The sequence below is a fragment of the Puma concolor genome, chromosome C1, assembly GCF_028749965.1.
Source record: "Puma concolor isolate L17-30 chromosome C1, mPumCon1.1.hap2, whole genome shotgun sequence".
Taxonomy (NCBI): Eukaryota; Metazoa; Chordata; class Mammalia; order Carnivora; family Felidae; genus Puma; species Puma concolor.
Window position 1 is genome coordinate 75,562,747 of NC_141674.1, and position 15,891 is coordinate 75,578,637.

The 15,891-nt window shown below is 40.7% G+C and overlaps 1 protein-coding gene across 1 annotated transcript in view; it reads right to left on the reverse strand.

The window, feature by feature from the left end:
- The window catches only part of GTF2B (general transcription factor IIB), a 33,122-nt gene extending 30,333 nt beyond the window's left edge, over nucleotides 1–2,789 (reverse strand). The window contains exon 1 of the mRNA XM_025932647.2: nucleotides 2,642–2,789. Coding sequence (XP_025788432.1) covers nucleotides 2,642–2,658 — 17 coding nt within the window. The 5' untranslated portion in view covers nucleotides 2,659–2,789. The remainder of the gene's footprint in view (nucleotides 1–2,641) is intronic.
- Between the last annotated feature and the right edge of the window lie 13,102 nt (nucleotides 2,790–15,891).

The window sequence follows — 15,891 nt, forward strand, 5'->3', positions numbered from 1 at the left end:
TTTATACAAAACTGGACAAAGTATGAATTACAGTTTTTGCAATCACAAAGATGACTCTCAAAATGTTGTTCAAAAGAAACTAGACAGAGAAGAAAATATAAGCCATTTATATAAACCTTAAAGTGGGCAAAACAAATCTATGGAGTTAGAAGTTGGGATGTGGTTATCTTTGGGAAAGGGTAATGACTGAGGGCACAAGGAGGCTTCCAGGGTGCGAGTCGTATTTAATTTCTTGACCTGGGTGGTAGCTATGTGTGTGTGCTCATTTTCCAACTAAACTGTGCACTTAAAATGTGTGTACTAACTTCATGAAAAAAGGTAAAAAGCAAGGTAGTGAACAGTATTTACAACATCCTTTGGCGGAAGAAGAGAGGTTAGCACTACATGCGTATGTTTGTTAAACCTCAGAATCATTAGGAAAACACCAAGAAACTGGTCACAGTGGCTGCTCTGAGGGAGAATGAGATGGCTGAGAGGGAAGAAAAGAAACTGCTTTTCACTTTTCGTCTTGTTTTTGTACTATTTGTGTTACCGATCCAAAATAAAATGAATCATGACAAACTAGTCAACTTTCGATCAGAATACCCACAAGAGTGATGTAAAAGAGGAACCACAAGAGTGGGGTGGTGGGGGAAGTTAAGAGAGAGAAACGAAAGGAAAGGAATGGTGTAAACAACCAAACAACAATGACATTAAAATCATTTAAAGGACCTAAGAAACCACATAAATCCAAATCTCACTTTATAGCTATCACTTATTGGGAGTCCACTGTGTGTCTAATGCCATAAATACATCAGTACTCTTCACAGCAACCCTGCAAAATAAGCATATTTCCCTTCCAAAGATTACGATCAGAGAACGATTAGCCTGAAATCACAGACTAAGTAGTGCAGTTTAGACCTGAACTCACATTCGTGCTCTTCTCTGTGAAAACATCAGGCGGTTTCATAACCTAGTAACTGTACATCTTCCTCGGGGCGGGGGGGGGTGGCGGGGGGGGGGGGGTGGGGGGTGGGGAACAAAGCTAAAGGCAGAAATACTAACACTTAACCTTTGTTCTCACTGGTAGAAAAACTTCAGAGACAGACAAATGCAATGACACACATATTTAAAACCTAGACATCTCCAGAAAAAAATTCATTTCAAAGATTATTTTTTAACAAAGGAAGAAGAAAAAACTCACACAAAGCAAAATTCTTTTGGTAAAGAATCTATCACGTGAATTTACTATATTTAATGTTGCAACATTTCTTACAATTTCCTGTCCTATCGTATGGAAAAGCTGTGCCCAAATATCACATTTACCTTTCAGATCTATCGCCACGAGAGAATATAAGTCATATTTAGATGTCTTTGGGAAACTGAAGTTTTCCACTTACCTACAAGGAAGCGTTTCCCAACAGAGCCACACCCAGACGGAATGATTGAGCATTCAATCATAAAATTACAATCAGTAAACAAGAGTGTCAATGGCTTTAAGAGTTGTTTCCAGGTTGTTTTAGCTAACACTGCCTCCCCAACACCTTTTCTAAAACTACAGTAACATAAAGTAGTAAGTCTTAGCAGTTACACAAAACGGCCTGGACTTCAGCTTACTATTTTGTGATAATGGGTTTCATCAGGAACTCAATTCCACAGAAGATAACAAGTTCAGAAAATTATGCCACAGTTGCCTCTCAGAAGCTACAGAATTTGATACTGTACTTAATTCGAATTTGTACTTAATTTGATACTTTTAATATATTAGGAGTTAACTAGGGACCAACTGTGTGATAACAGAAAACAGATAAGAGATTCTACACTTTGTTCGAACACTAACCTTGGAAAAGTCAACCCTGGCATGACTCAGTTTACATTTATGCAAAAATACTAATATCTACCTCACAGTGATCATGAGAGATATAATTAGGGTCTACAAGCATTTTTCTGATCACAGGATTAAAGGCTGTCTCTAAGGGCAGTGCAAGCATTTCCTGTAGACAGGAATACATCACATTTTAAAAACATTAGACAGTGACTGCAGAACATATGCAAGTAATTTTCTGCAAGCAAGATTTTCTTCAGGAGTAAGCAGAAGACATTTGTAGAAAAATAAACCTCTTAGAAGGAAACCTATCAACTCTTGATAAATGCCCTAGCTTCCATTTCAGAAGGCCTCTGGGATGGTAACCAGTTTCCACCAGGCTTACCAATGCTGACGTCCCTAACTTTCTAGCTGTCAGATCGATAGGGGCCTGGGACTAACCCCTTCTCGCCCTTTGGAAAGGATCGCGGGCTGGTTGAGCCACAGCTGGAAAAGCAAGCGTAGGAAAAATTAACAAGAAAAAAGACGGGTTAAAATACCCCCCCAAAAGATGCGAAGCCAGGGCTGGGAACACAGGGGCCCCCACAGGGTTGGTGTCTGGGTGAGAAAACAAGTCAGGACTGTGGAGTGGTAACGCAGACGGCTCGGTACCCCCTGCGACACCCCTGACAGCACTGCCGTCTGGAAGTGCCTTTGTCCGGGTGGGCCAGCCAGTCCGCCGCCTCTCCCCGCACCTCCAGGGCGCTCTGCCCGACGCGGCAGCCCCGGCAGCAGCCTAGCAACCCTTGCACTCCCCGCCCGCCCCTCACCTCGCCCGGCTCGGCCGGACATACTAACCGGCTGGTAGACGCCATCTTCACGGCCACTGCGGTCCCAGCTAGAAGCCACAACAAACGCACCAAGAACAGGAAGAGATTGTGGCGACAAGACGCTCGGAGACGGCCTTTTATAGGCGAGTCACCCACGCAGTCGTAACAGGGCGCGGCTACGGGTCGGGAGAAAGGCCAAGAAAAGTGAGATCCTGTACGCCACGTGCTTTGCGTTTTTTTTAGTTTCTTATTCCGTTTCTGTGATATGCTATGGTGCTGAGCCAATCGACGAAACTACCCAGGAAAATTCTCAAGGGAACTCAGCAAACGGGGTACACCGGAGGTACCCTCAGCCTGCTGATGTAAAACACAAAGACAACCCGGCCTGTGTGGTGGGGGCAAAGCCCACATTCCCGAGGGCTAACCATCCCCCTCCCAGTGGGGAATCAGTTACTCCAGTTTGAGCGCATTTCTTACTGGCCCAGACGGGTGATTCCACTAAGGAATTTGAAATAAAGAGAGAAATTCACTTAGGTCAGCCAGAACAGGTGTCAATTCAGGCAAGCTGTGACTTCTTAGGCACGTTCCTTCTCCTCTCGGTACAAGGGGTAATAGTATCTGCTTTACATACCCCTTTAGAATTGGCAGGAGATGAAACAAAACCTTGTAAGAACACTCCGCACCCCTGAGACAGGGAGATGTGAGCCCTATCCTAATTTATTTTCACGGCCTTTGCAAATTTGGCTGTTAGCTGAAGTACAGAGAACTTAGTAGAACGTTTGATACCTCAAAAGTTCCTTAGATTTATTAATTAGCCAAACTAACCTCAGAATAGTAATAATAATAACAACACTACCACCAATCTGCTGAAAATAAACCACCCTTGTCCCTGTGGGAATCAGAAGAAAAGGGTGCTCCAGGTTTCTATGGGGATGAGGACTTGGAATATAGTGGCTGCTTTGTTCATTTGGACATGGGACTTAAATGCCACTGAGCCCTCGTTGTTTCTTGAAAGATGAGCAAGACTCGCTTTCTTAGAAAGAACAAGGGGTGTAAGAAGCAGAAGTTTAGGAAATGAAATCTGGCTGGAGACAGGATGGTTTTGTTTTGTCTCATTTCCTTCAGTCTTCCTATGTGTAATTCTGTTTTTAAAAACATGACTGTACCTTGGCTGGTGGCGGGGCGGGGGGGTGGGGTGGAGGTGGGGGTTCCCCCTTAATATCTGGAAAAGTTTCAAAAATGTCCTTTCATTTCAGCTGTGCCAAGTGCAACCAGAAAAGGGCTTGGGGGTGCTCCACCCCAAAGGAGCAGGAAGTTTTCATAGGTAGAGAACCTTGACTTGGGAGAGGAAGACAGAGAGGAGGAAGAAGAGGACAACTAGGCACTTCTGGAAGATCAAGAATAAGGACCTACGCAGGCACCTGGGTGGCTCAGTGGTTGAGCGTCCGACTTCGGCTCAGGTGATGATCTCACCGTTCGTGAGTTTGAACCCTGCATCGGACTCTGTGCTGACGATCAGAGCCCAGAGCCTGCTTCGGATTCTGTGTCTCCCTCTGTCTCTGCCCCTCCCCGGCTCACACTCTGTCTCTCTGTGTCTCTCAAAAATAAATAAATCTTAATTAAAAAATTTAGAAAAAAAAGGAAGAAGGACCTACCACCTAATGGTTTATGGTAGGAATTCAGTAATGTTTCCAAAAGGAAGAAATCAGAGAAGTTGAAACCCTGGAGCAAGAAAGCTGGGCAACCTGTTAAATTACTCCTACCTCACCTGGAGAGTCTCTTATCTGTCATAACCTAGTTAGGATTTCTTTTATATTAAAATAGAAACCATTCAGGTGAGCCATTCCTTTTTTGTTGTTAGTACAGCATTGGCAATTTATACAGCATTTGCATCAACAGTTATCCCATTTCATCTTTGCATCTGATCGTGAGATTAAAAAACAAAACACACACACACACACACACACACACTCTCTCTCTCTCTCTCTCTCTCTCTCTCTCTCTCTCTCTCTCTCTCACAGTTAGGGTTTCATCACATAGGAATTAACGACCCAGACTAGAATTTAACAAAACTTCTGGTTTGTTAATATCATCATTTTTATTTAACTTAAACATGTGAATGAATTAAGTAAGATAATTCACTCAAATCAATTATTTAAATCAACTCATCTTTTTTTTTATTTAAACTTTTTTTTAACTTTATTTATTTATTATTGAGAGAGAGAGAGAGCACAAGCCGGGAAGAGGCAGAGAAAGAAGGAGACACAGAATCCGAAGCAGGCCCCAGGCTCCGAGCTGTCAGCATAGAGCCTGACATGGGGCTCAAATCCATAGACCGTGAGATCATGACCTGAGCTGAAGTTAGACACTTAACTGACTGAGCCATCCAGACACCCCAAACTCATCTTTTTTAACTTAAGCATTTATTTTAAACGTTCACATCACTTGATGTGCTATGGTTCTTCTAAAGTGTAAAATGCTTTTACATGCCTAATAAATCATTTTTTAAAAGTGCGTGACCCACCTAGAAATATTTTTAAAAACTTTTTTGATGTATAATCACATACTACAGAATTCACCTCTTTAGAAATTAGTGATTTTTAGTAATTTAAAATTTTTATTTTAAGATTTTATTTCTAAGTAATCTTTACACCCAATGTGGGGCTCAAACCCACAGCCCTGAGATCAAGAGTCACATGCTGTACTGACTGAGCCAGCTAAGCACCCCTTTAGTAACTTTACCAAGTTGTGCATACATCCCTACAATCTGGTTTTAGCACATTCCCATCATCCAAATAAAAGCACTCATGACCATGTACAGTCAACGCAAATTCCACTTCCAGCCCCAGGAATCACTAATCTACTCCCTGTCATATAGATTTGCCTTTTCTGGACTTTTCATGTCAATGGAATCATATAATATGTTGTCTGGCTTCTTTTACTTGGCATAATGTTGTAGAGGTTCATTGAATTTATCTTGTGACCTCACTTTTGGAAACATTGATATTTAAGTGTCTGTTATGGTGACATTAGAGAAAATAACATTTTCCTAATGTAAGCAAGGCTTGAAAAATATTCACTTGGAAATTAAATGACATATTCTGCTGGACTAGGAAGAACAGAGGATTCAGTGAAATATATGACCAGACCTGACTTGGACTCTTAGAAATGGGATGAAGCCTCATGCGCCTGATAACTAATGTAATATTATTACTTCCAGAAATGTGCGGGTTTTTTTTAATTCTTCAAAATTTTTATCATGTATGAAGACATTCACACAGTAAAAATTAGAGCATAATATAATGAATGCTCAGGTGTCTCTCTTCTTGATTAAACGAGTATCAAGATTTTGCTGCATTTGTTTCATGTATCTGTTTCTTCCTTTCTGTCTCCCCTTTTGCTAAAGCATTTTAGGAACAAATCCCACATATCACCTTGACTCACACATATTTTAGCGTATGTGTCTTAAAAATAGCACTATAATACTTACTATATTACCAATGATATCCTTACACACGAAGTTTTCAGTTGGTGATTGTCCTGGGCCTGCTTTGTGGTGGTTTGATTTCACCAGGCAGAAAAGTAAAACCCTGCTGAAGGTGGCAGGGAGCCAGAGAGGGAAAAGGAGGGCCCCACATGGGAAGTGCCAGAACTAAGGTCCTTATGCATCAGGCCATCTGTCAGGTACCTCACATTCGTTAGGTTATCTAATTCTGGGTTGTCATATCAGGCAAGATGTTATTCTCCTTCTAAAGGCTTAGAGAGGTTGAGTGGGTAAAGTGCCCAGGCTCACACAAGAAGTTAGTGGTGGAGGTAGAATTCAAACCAGGAAAACCTGACTCTAAAATTTGTCCCCTTCTATGCATGTCCACTATGTAACTGATACTGCAGGACTATATTTTGGGGCCCAAATTACTGTCCCCTGGGAAATACAGATGCTATTTGTAGAAGCATTCACTATCCTTTTGATTTTTTTTAAGTTTATTTATTTTGAGAGAGAGACAGCAAGCACATGCTCCAGTTGGGGAGGGGCAGAGAGGGAGAGAGAATCCTGAGCAGGCTCCGTACTGTTAGCACCGAGCCCAATGCGGGGCTCAAACCTGCAGACCGAACCGTGAGATCATGACCTGAGCTAAAACCAAGAGTCGGTCGCTCAACCAACTGAGCCACCCAGTCATCCCTATCCTTCTGATTCTTTAATAAAGACATAAAATTTTTCTTTAAATTCAGGTAGAAGTAGTAATAAAAGTTAATAATCATGATATTAATGATAGTCACATACAGGAGCACCTGGGTAGCTCAGTCTAATGAGTGTCTGACTCTTTTTTTTTTTTTATTTATATATGAAATTTATTGCCAAATTGGTTTCCATACAACACCCAGTGCTCATCCCAAAAGGTGCCCTCCTCAATACCCATCACCCACCCTCTCCTCCCTCCCACCCCCCATCAACCCTTAGTTTGTTCTCAGTTCTCAACAGTCTCTTATGCTTTGGCTCTCTCCCACTCCAACCTCTTTTTTTTTTTTTTTTTTTCCTTCCCCTCCCCCATGGGTTCCTGTTAAGTTTCTCAGGATCCACATAAGAGTGAAAACATATGGTATCTGTCTTTCTCGGTATGGCTTATTTCACTTAGCATCACACTCTCCAGTTCCATCCACGTTGCTACAAAAGGCCATATTTCATTTTTTCTCATTGCCACGTAGTATTCCATAGTGTATATAAACCACAATTTCTTTATCCATTCATCAGTTGATGGACATTTAGGCTCTTTCCATAATTTGGCTATTGTTGAGAGTGCTGCTATGAACATTGGGGTACAAGTGCCCCTATGCATCAGTACTCCTGTGTCCCTTGGATAAATTCCTAGCAGTGCTATTGCTGGGTCATAGGGTAGGTCTATTTTTAATTTTCTGAGGAACCTCCACACTGCTTTCCAGAGCGGCTGCACCAATTTGCATTCCCACCAACAGTGCAAGAGGGTTCCCGTTTCTCCACATCCTCGCCAGCATCTATAGTCTCCTGATTTGTTCATTTTGGCCACTCTGACTGGCGTGAGGTGATACCTGAGTGTGGTTCTGATTTGTATTTCCCTGATAAGGAGCGACGCTGAACATCTTTTCATGTGCCTGTTGGCCATCCGGATGTCTTCTTTAGAGAAGTGTCTATTCATGTGTTCTGCCCATTTCTTCACTGGGTTATTTGCTTTTCGGGTGTGGAGTTTGGTGAGCTCTTTATAGATTTTGGATACTAGCCCTTTGTCCGATATGTCATTTGCAAATATCTTTTCCCATTCCGTTGGTTGCCTTTTAGTTTTGTTGGTTGTTTCCTTTGCTGTGCAGAAGCTTTTTATCTTCATAAGGTCCCAGTAATTCACTTTTGCTTTTAATTCCCTTGCCTTTGGGGATGTGTCGAGTAAGAGATTGCTACGGCTGAGGTCAGGGAGGTCTTTTCCTGCTTTCTCCTCTAAGGTTTTGATGGTTTCCTGTCTCACATTCAGGTCCTTTATCCATTTTGAGTTTATTTTTGTGAATGGTGTGAGAAAGTGGTCTAGTTTCAACCTTCTGCATGTTGCTGTCCAGTTCTCCCAGCACCATTTGTTAAAGAGACTGTCTTTTTTCCATTGGATGTTCTTTCCTGCTTTGTCAAAGATTAGTTGGCCATACGTTTGTGGGTCTAGTTCTGGGGTTTCTATTCTATTCCATTGGTCTATGTGTCTGTTTTTGTGCCATGAGTGTCTGACTCTTGATTTCGGTTCAGGTCTCACAGTTTGTGGGATGGAGCCCCGTGTCAGGCTCCGTGATGATAGCATGGAGGCTGTTTGGGATTCTCTCTCCCTCTCTCTCTTTCTCTCTCAAAAATAAATAAATAAACATTAAAAAAAAATAAAGTTAAGGGTGCCTGAGTGGCTCAGCTGATTGAGCGTCCGACTTTGGCTCGGGTCATGATCTCACAGTTTGTGAATTTGAGCCCCGTGTCAGACTCTATGCTGACAGCTCAGAGCCTAGAGCCTGTTTCAGATTCTGTTTCCCTCTCTCTCTGCCCCTCCTCCACTCACACTCTGTCTCTCTCTTTCTCTCAAAAAAAGAATAAACATTTAAAAAAATGTACCACTGAGGGTGGCTCAGTCAGTTAAGCCTCTGACTTCAGCCCAGGTCATATCGCAGTTCATGAGTTCCAGCCCCGCATCAAGCTCTGTGCTGACAGCTGGGAACCTGGAGCCTGCTTCGGATTCTGTGTCTCACTCCCTCTCCCTGCCCCTTCCCTGCTCATGCTCTTTCTGTCTCTCAAAAATGAATAAACATTAAAAAAAAATTTCTTTTGAAAAAAAAATAAAGGTAGAACCAAGGCTTACTTGGTTTATTATTTAAAAAAAGTAACCTACACTCACAGAGTGCTTATTATGTGCCAGGTACTATTTTAAGGATTTGTGTATATTAATTCACTTAATCTTTCCAACAAAGCTGTAAGTTGGATACTGTTCCTGTCCCCATTTTATAGATAGGGAAATTTGAGGCACAGGATGGTTAAGAATGGCCTGAAAACACAAGGCTAGTAAATGGCAGAGCTGGGATTGGAACCCTGGCAATTTGCATCAGAGTCCACACGGTATGCCTCCTAATAGAAACCCAATGTACAGAAATTCAATTTACAGACTTGGAGATCAGGGAATAGATTCAACAAGCAGTGTACCTGCAGCAACCGTGTGGGCTTGATTGTATGGGGCAGCTGTGCTCTAAAATATTCCGATCAGCTGTCTGCATAAGATTACTTGTGTTTGTCAGACCATGTGCTGCCTGCACTGAAATGTGCCTGGCTCATGTCCCATTGCTAAATGTACTTGTGTACGTGATCCTGAATTTAACTTTTCCATTTGTTTGTTGATTTATGTGACATCTTTTAGGCCCCAGTATTGGCAGCTTGTCCTCCATTTGAGAATAAATCTCGCTTTTCACTGAGAAAAGCCAGCAGCTACTCCACAGGCTAGGAAGTAGAATTTAGGCTTAAAACATTAATAATCTGTAAGTGGATGATATTAACTGTCAGTTATCTCCTTACACAATCAGGAACAAAGATTGTTAGAAATTAGTTCACTTTTTAATTCAATATTCAGTGGGTACTTTTCTCTTAAACTTCTAAAATACTCTGATAAAAGGAAAACAAAACAACTCTGAAAGGTTCAATTAGGGGTGCCTGGGTGGCTCAGTCGGTTGAGCATCCAACTTCAGCTCAGGTCATGATCTCACGGTCTGTGAATTCAAGCCCCGCATCGGGCTCTGTGCTGACAGCTCGGAGCCCAGAGCCTGCTTCTGATTCTGTCTCCCTTTCTCTCTGCCCCTCCCCCGCTCATGCTCTGTCTCTCTCTCTCTCTCTCTGTCAAAAATAAATAAACATTTAAAACAATAAAAAGTTTGATTAATAGCTTGTCACTATTAAAATTAATATTTTCCAAAAAGATATAATTTGGCATTAAGTATGTGACAGCAAAAGTTATGCTGCACTGTTTAGTGCTGTTTTATTCTGTCTTAAAACTAATATTTTTCCCAAAATACCAACTTCCTCATTTTCTAATAAAAAATATGAGGACATTAAACAATCTACATGATTATAATTTCCTAAAAATGTTTTTAAGCATATTTATTTTAGTGTACATAAGATTTACCTTTAGGGACACGTGGATGGCTCTGTTGGTTAAGCGTCTGACTTTGGCTCAAGTCATGATCCCATGGTTCATGAGTTCAAGCCCCACAAACAGGCTCTGTGCTGACAGCTCAGAGCCTGGAGCCCGCCTCAGAGCCTGGAGCCCGCCTCAGATTCTGTGTCTCCCTCTCTCTGCCCCTCCTCCACTTGTGCTCTGTCTGTCTCTCTCTCTCTTAAAAATAAATAAACGTTAAAAAAAAATTTTTTTTAGATCATTTAGCTTTAAAATTCTGTTAATGGTTTTCAAGTGACTTGATGAACTATTGGGGGAAAATGAGAACGTGGACATGTTCATATTCATGTGACCTGTTACTTGACACTTTCTTAAAGACTAAGTTTTTTTTTTTTTAATTTTTTTATGTTTATTTTTGAGAGAGAGACAGAATGCAAGCGGGTTAGGGGCAGAGAGAGGGAGGCACAGAATCCAAAGCGGGCTCCAGGCTCCGAGCTGTCAGCACAGAGCCTGACGCGGGGCTTGAACTTACAAGCTGTGAGATCATGACCTGAGCTGAAGTCGGACGTTCAACAGACTGAGCCACCCAGGCGCCCCAAGACTAAGTTTTCGTATTAGATATTGTTTCCATGAAAATCATGTGCTAAAAACCTTACTGTATAAAATAAGTACCTATTTCCAAATAATCTCATATGATTTGAATGTTAAATGAAAACTCTGAAAGTGTTAATTATAAAGGATGACCATGTAATGAGAATATAAAATTGCTTCTCTCATTACTAGCATGTGTTGCTCACTAGTATAAATCAATACAACCTTTTAGAAAGCAATTTGGCAATACTCCAAGAATATTAAAACCTCTTGTGCCAGCAATCCCTCTTCTGAGAACCAAAGTAAGGAAATAATCTAAAATATGGGATACTATGTTTGTAAAGATGTCCATTGCAGCATTATTTATAATAATATAACACTGGAAGAAAGATAAATGCTAAAAATAGGAAAATTGGAGCTTTGGTAATAATGCTCTAAAACAGGAAGCAACCTCTGCCTTTGAAATAGGGGAATGATGTACAGAAGGTCCTTAAGTCTTAGTGCAATGTAAGTAGTAAAACCAATGCATGTACCAGGGATCTGTTCTAAGCAATGCTTTACCACAGCTGATTCTGCTATTTCAGGTGCTTGAAAGGAAATTGCAGTGAGCTCACTGAGGGCTGAAGCATAATTTTCCTTGGACCTTTGTGACTAATCCTTTGCACACAGAAGACACCCAATAAATGTTGGTTTGTATGGGTTGTTGGTTGAATAAAAGAAATAATATATTTAAAATATCATTATTCTGACTGTTCTTCACAATAATTAGACCAAATTACTGAGGCTCACCAAAAGAGCTTTCTGAATTATAGCTTTCCCTTTTTCTGCATCCTTCATGCTTTCTCTCTTCTACAAAATTGTCCATTATACCTGTTCGCTCTTGCTATTTTCTGACCTTTCCTACCTAGTATTCTTACTCTTTCACATTAATGAGATGAACGGACCCTGCCCCACACTTGTGAAGTAAGGCATTTGCCACACACTGTTCTACCACTGATCTTAGTCAAAACGGGTAGTCTGCTCACGGACTCATGTTCTGACATCAAGAGTCTCTGCTCTCATTACTGGTATTACTATTATCTGAGTATTAGCAGTGCACCCACTGCTAAACCAAGTCATGTAATGAGTGTGACAATAAGATAAGTAATTCTCAAATAGAGCTTAATAGAGCTGATATTCGGTACACCATCACTTATATAGAATACTTTTACTGCAAGTGGATTTTTTCAAGTTAAAGAAAAACCAAAGTAAATTTGGACGCAGCTTTTTAATTAAAACGACAAAGCCCTAATTGGTTAGCCATCTTCCACTGTTCTAACGACCTTATTCTATGGCTTTTGCATCAAGATGCAGTATAAAACCTGCCATCACAAACCCGTGCCACTTTTTGCATTCCTCTATTCTGACCACCCAGGCTAACTTTGTAGCCTCTCATCAAATGCTCGTTTCTAGCAGGTCTGTGGATTATCATCTTTACCCTTTCGGTTAAGTTACACTCTTGCTGTAGTCTTCCATTATTGTTTATTTTGCAAATGAGGTATTGGTTATACCTTTCTGCTTTCTTTTCTGTTATGTATGAAAGCTAGTGTTTGAAAAAAAAAAAAAAAGATTTCTCAGAAACCCAAGGTCATTAGTTTGATTTTACAATAGAAATCCTGAGGGGCGCCTGGGTGGCTCAGTCGGTTGGGCGGCCGACTTCGGCTCAGGTCATGATCTCGCGGTCCGTGGGTTCGGGCCCCGTGTCGGGCTCTGTGCTGACCCGCTCAGAGCCTGGAGCCTGTTTCAGATTCTGTGTCTCCCTCTCTCTGACCCTCCCCCGTTCATGCTCTGTCTCTCTCTGTCTCAAAAATAAATAAACGTTAAAAAAAAAAAAAAAAAAAGAAATCCTGAGAATTTCCCACCAAACTAAATGGTCACAAATCTCTACATATAAAATAACTAGATTTGTTTGATTCTTTCAGATTCTCACGAAGTTGTTCCAGAGTAACATATTAGCTACACTTTAATGAGAATTAAAGTTAAGTTAGTAAGAATTTAGTTATGGCTTGCCTTCAAACTACTAAACTACACTATGATGGCTCATACCTTCAAGGACTTTTATTTGGAACTCAAAAGTATTTGGATCTATTAATGGAAATTAAAGATTATGTGACTTCTTAAGATCAGTTATCAGCACTGCAGACAGCTACTCCCATTTCCTGAATAAAAGTCTCTGCCTGAAAACAGCACCAGGGGGCGCCATACCACACTGACGGTCGTTCAGTCCTTCAGACAGCCCAAACTCCCTCCTGCCTTAGCACTTTGGCCAAAAGATGACAATGTTTACAGCTCAGGTGACACAACTATGTTGCAACTGTGTAAGCACTGGGCCTGCCAGGTTTGAAATCATGTAATATTTTAAATAAATTTATAATTTGGGAAGTTAAAATTATTTAAAATTCTGAGCACAAGAAAAACTGTTAAAAATTTTATATGTTCCAATATCTAATTTGCACAATTCAAACTCATGCAAATGAACCCATACTGTACCCTGGCATATTAATTCATTGATGTACTTTTGTTTTATTTGCACAAACATATAATATTCACTAGTCTATTCATTTTTTTTTCAAGTAACAGAAATGAACTTCATTTTTTGACTATATACATAATTTATTTAACTACACCATAAGTAATGGAGGAATTGGTTATTTCCAGTTTTTTGGTATTATAAACAATGCTGTCATGAACACTCTTGTTCATATGTATAGACAAATGTTTACATGTTAAAAGAGCATAGATACCAGGGCACCTGGGTCGCTCAGTGGGTTAAGCATCTGACTTCAGCTCAGGTCATGATCTCCCGGTTCATGGGTTTGAGCCCCACACTGAGCTTTGTGCTGACAGCTCAGAGCCTGGAGCCTGCTTCGGATTCTGTCTCCCTCTCTCTCTGTCCCTCCCTGGCTCACACTCTGTCTCTCTCAAAAAATAAATATTTAAAAAAATTTTTTAAAAAGAACATAAATACCTAGTGATAGAATCAAGGCATCAAGAGTCATGCTCAAAACATTTTGATAGATATTGTGAAATTGCCTTCCAGAAATGTTGCACTGATTTAAGTGCTTATTTCCCCATGTTTGGAGAGCAGGGGCTGAGATATCCTTTCAATATGATTTTAGAAAAGCAGAGCCTGATTAGAAATATTTATTGCCAGGCAAAAGGGAGATGGATGTAATTTTAAGCTTTTATGTATGCATTTGTGCATGTGTGTGCATTTGCATGTGTATATATGCACTACTGGCTTAAAAATGCTTGCAGACCACTAATTGAATCTAATTATCTTGGAGCTAGGAGCCAAGCACAACTTTGAGTCCTACAGTTCACTGTGCAAAGTCCACATCTCTTACTATCATATGGTATGATATCACCGAATGACTTCTCACCTAACTTTGGGAATTCATAGACAACTTTTCTTATTTTTGCTAATCCACCTGGGTTAGTCAGAATTCTCCAGAGAAACAGACCGACAGACACAGCAGTTTTAGGAACAATCTTTGGCACTTCAAAAATCATTCATAAGAGAAGAACAAGGGCTAAAGAGAGAGCCAGTGGTTAAAGACAAAACAACAACAAAGAACCAATGTTGTTCTGAGTGCCAAATTCCATCTGCAGAAATTCAAATTTTTGTTGAGTGCCTACAACATGCCAGACTCTGCTTTAGGTGCTGGAGATACAGCAGTGAACTGACCATTAAAATCCCTGGTCTCATGGAATAGGTATTAGGAGAGGACATGGATGGTAAATTAAATAAGAGAGACATATTGTAAGTTCCATGGTGCTAAGTGCCAAGGAGAAAAATAAGTCAGGAAAAGGGGATGGAGGGAGGCAGGGTTTACAATTTTGAAGGTGGGTCAGATAAATTCCCCTGAAGTGACATTTAAATAAAGATCTGAGGTAGCCAGGTGAACACTGGGGGTTAAGTATTCCAGGAAGAGGGAACCTCAGGTGCAAAGGACCTGATCTGGGGGCACCTGGCTGGCCCAGAGCATGCGACTCTTGATCTCAAGATTATGAGTTCGAGCCCATGTTGGGTGGAGAGATTACTTAAATGCCAAATTAAAAAAAAAAAAAAAAAAGATCTAATCTGGAGCCACACCTGTGATCAGGGATTCTCAAGGAGTGCCTCGAGGGAAGGGGAGAGTTGTAGGAGATGAGATTACAGAAGAGCAGGATCAGGTCATGCAGCAGCTGGAAGGTCAGAATAATGATTTTGGTTTTTACTCTGAGGTGAGATGAAATGGCCTTGAGGGGTTTGCACCAGAGAAATTTCATGAGCTGACTTTCTTTTAAAATGGTCTGCTACTTCCTGGGCACCTGGGTGGCTCAGTCAGTTAAACATCTGACTCTCGATTTTGGCTCAGGTCATGATCTCACTGTCCGTGGGTTTGAGCCCCGCGTCGGGCTTGGCTCTGACTGCATGGAGCCTGCTTGGGATTTTCTCTCTTGCTCCCTCTCTGTCTCTCTCAAAATAAATAAACAAAATTAAAAAATTAAAAAAATTTTAAATGGTTACTTCCCAGGCTAGGGTCTTACCAGGAGAAGGGCATTCCAGAGAGAAGACATTTTAGAAAACTGGTGAACTATTTTCATGAGTTTTGTACTTTCATGCATGTATTGGCCAGCAGGATGCTTCAAGAATAATTACAAAAGTGATGTCATAATAAGTCACCTCAGAAATTTACACAGTTGTAGAATAATGGAGTTGTGTTAGAAGATACAGTTGTAAGGTTTCAGCTAAAACAGGATGTTTATACTTTTAAAGGCTAACTAATGAGAGGGATAAAAGAGTTTGTGAAAATAATGCTTCAGACAGGGCAACCACACTCAGTGACAAAAGGACAAAATTATTATTCATCTTTTTTAACCATGAGATTTTGCTACAAATGAAAAGTTTTACATATTGTAAGAAAAAAATGCTGTACCTAAATGTAAAAGAAAGTAGCAGCTGTGTAATATGATGAAGTTAATATTGATTAGGAAATCCAATTATTTCTAG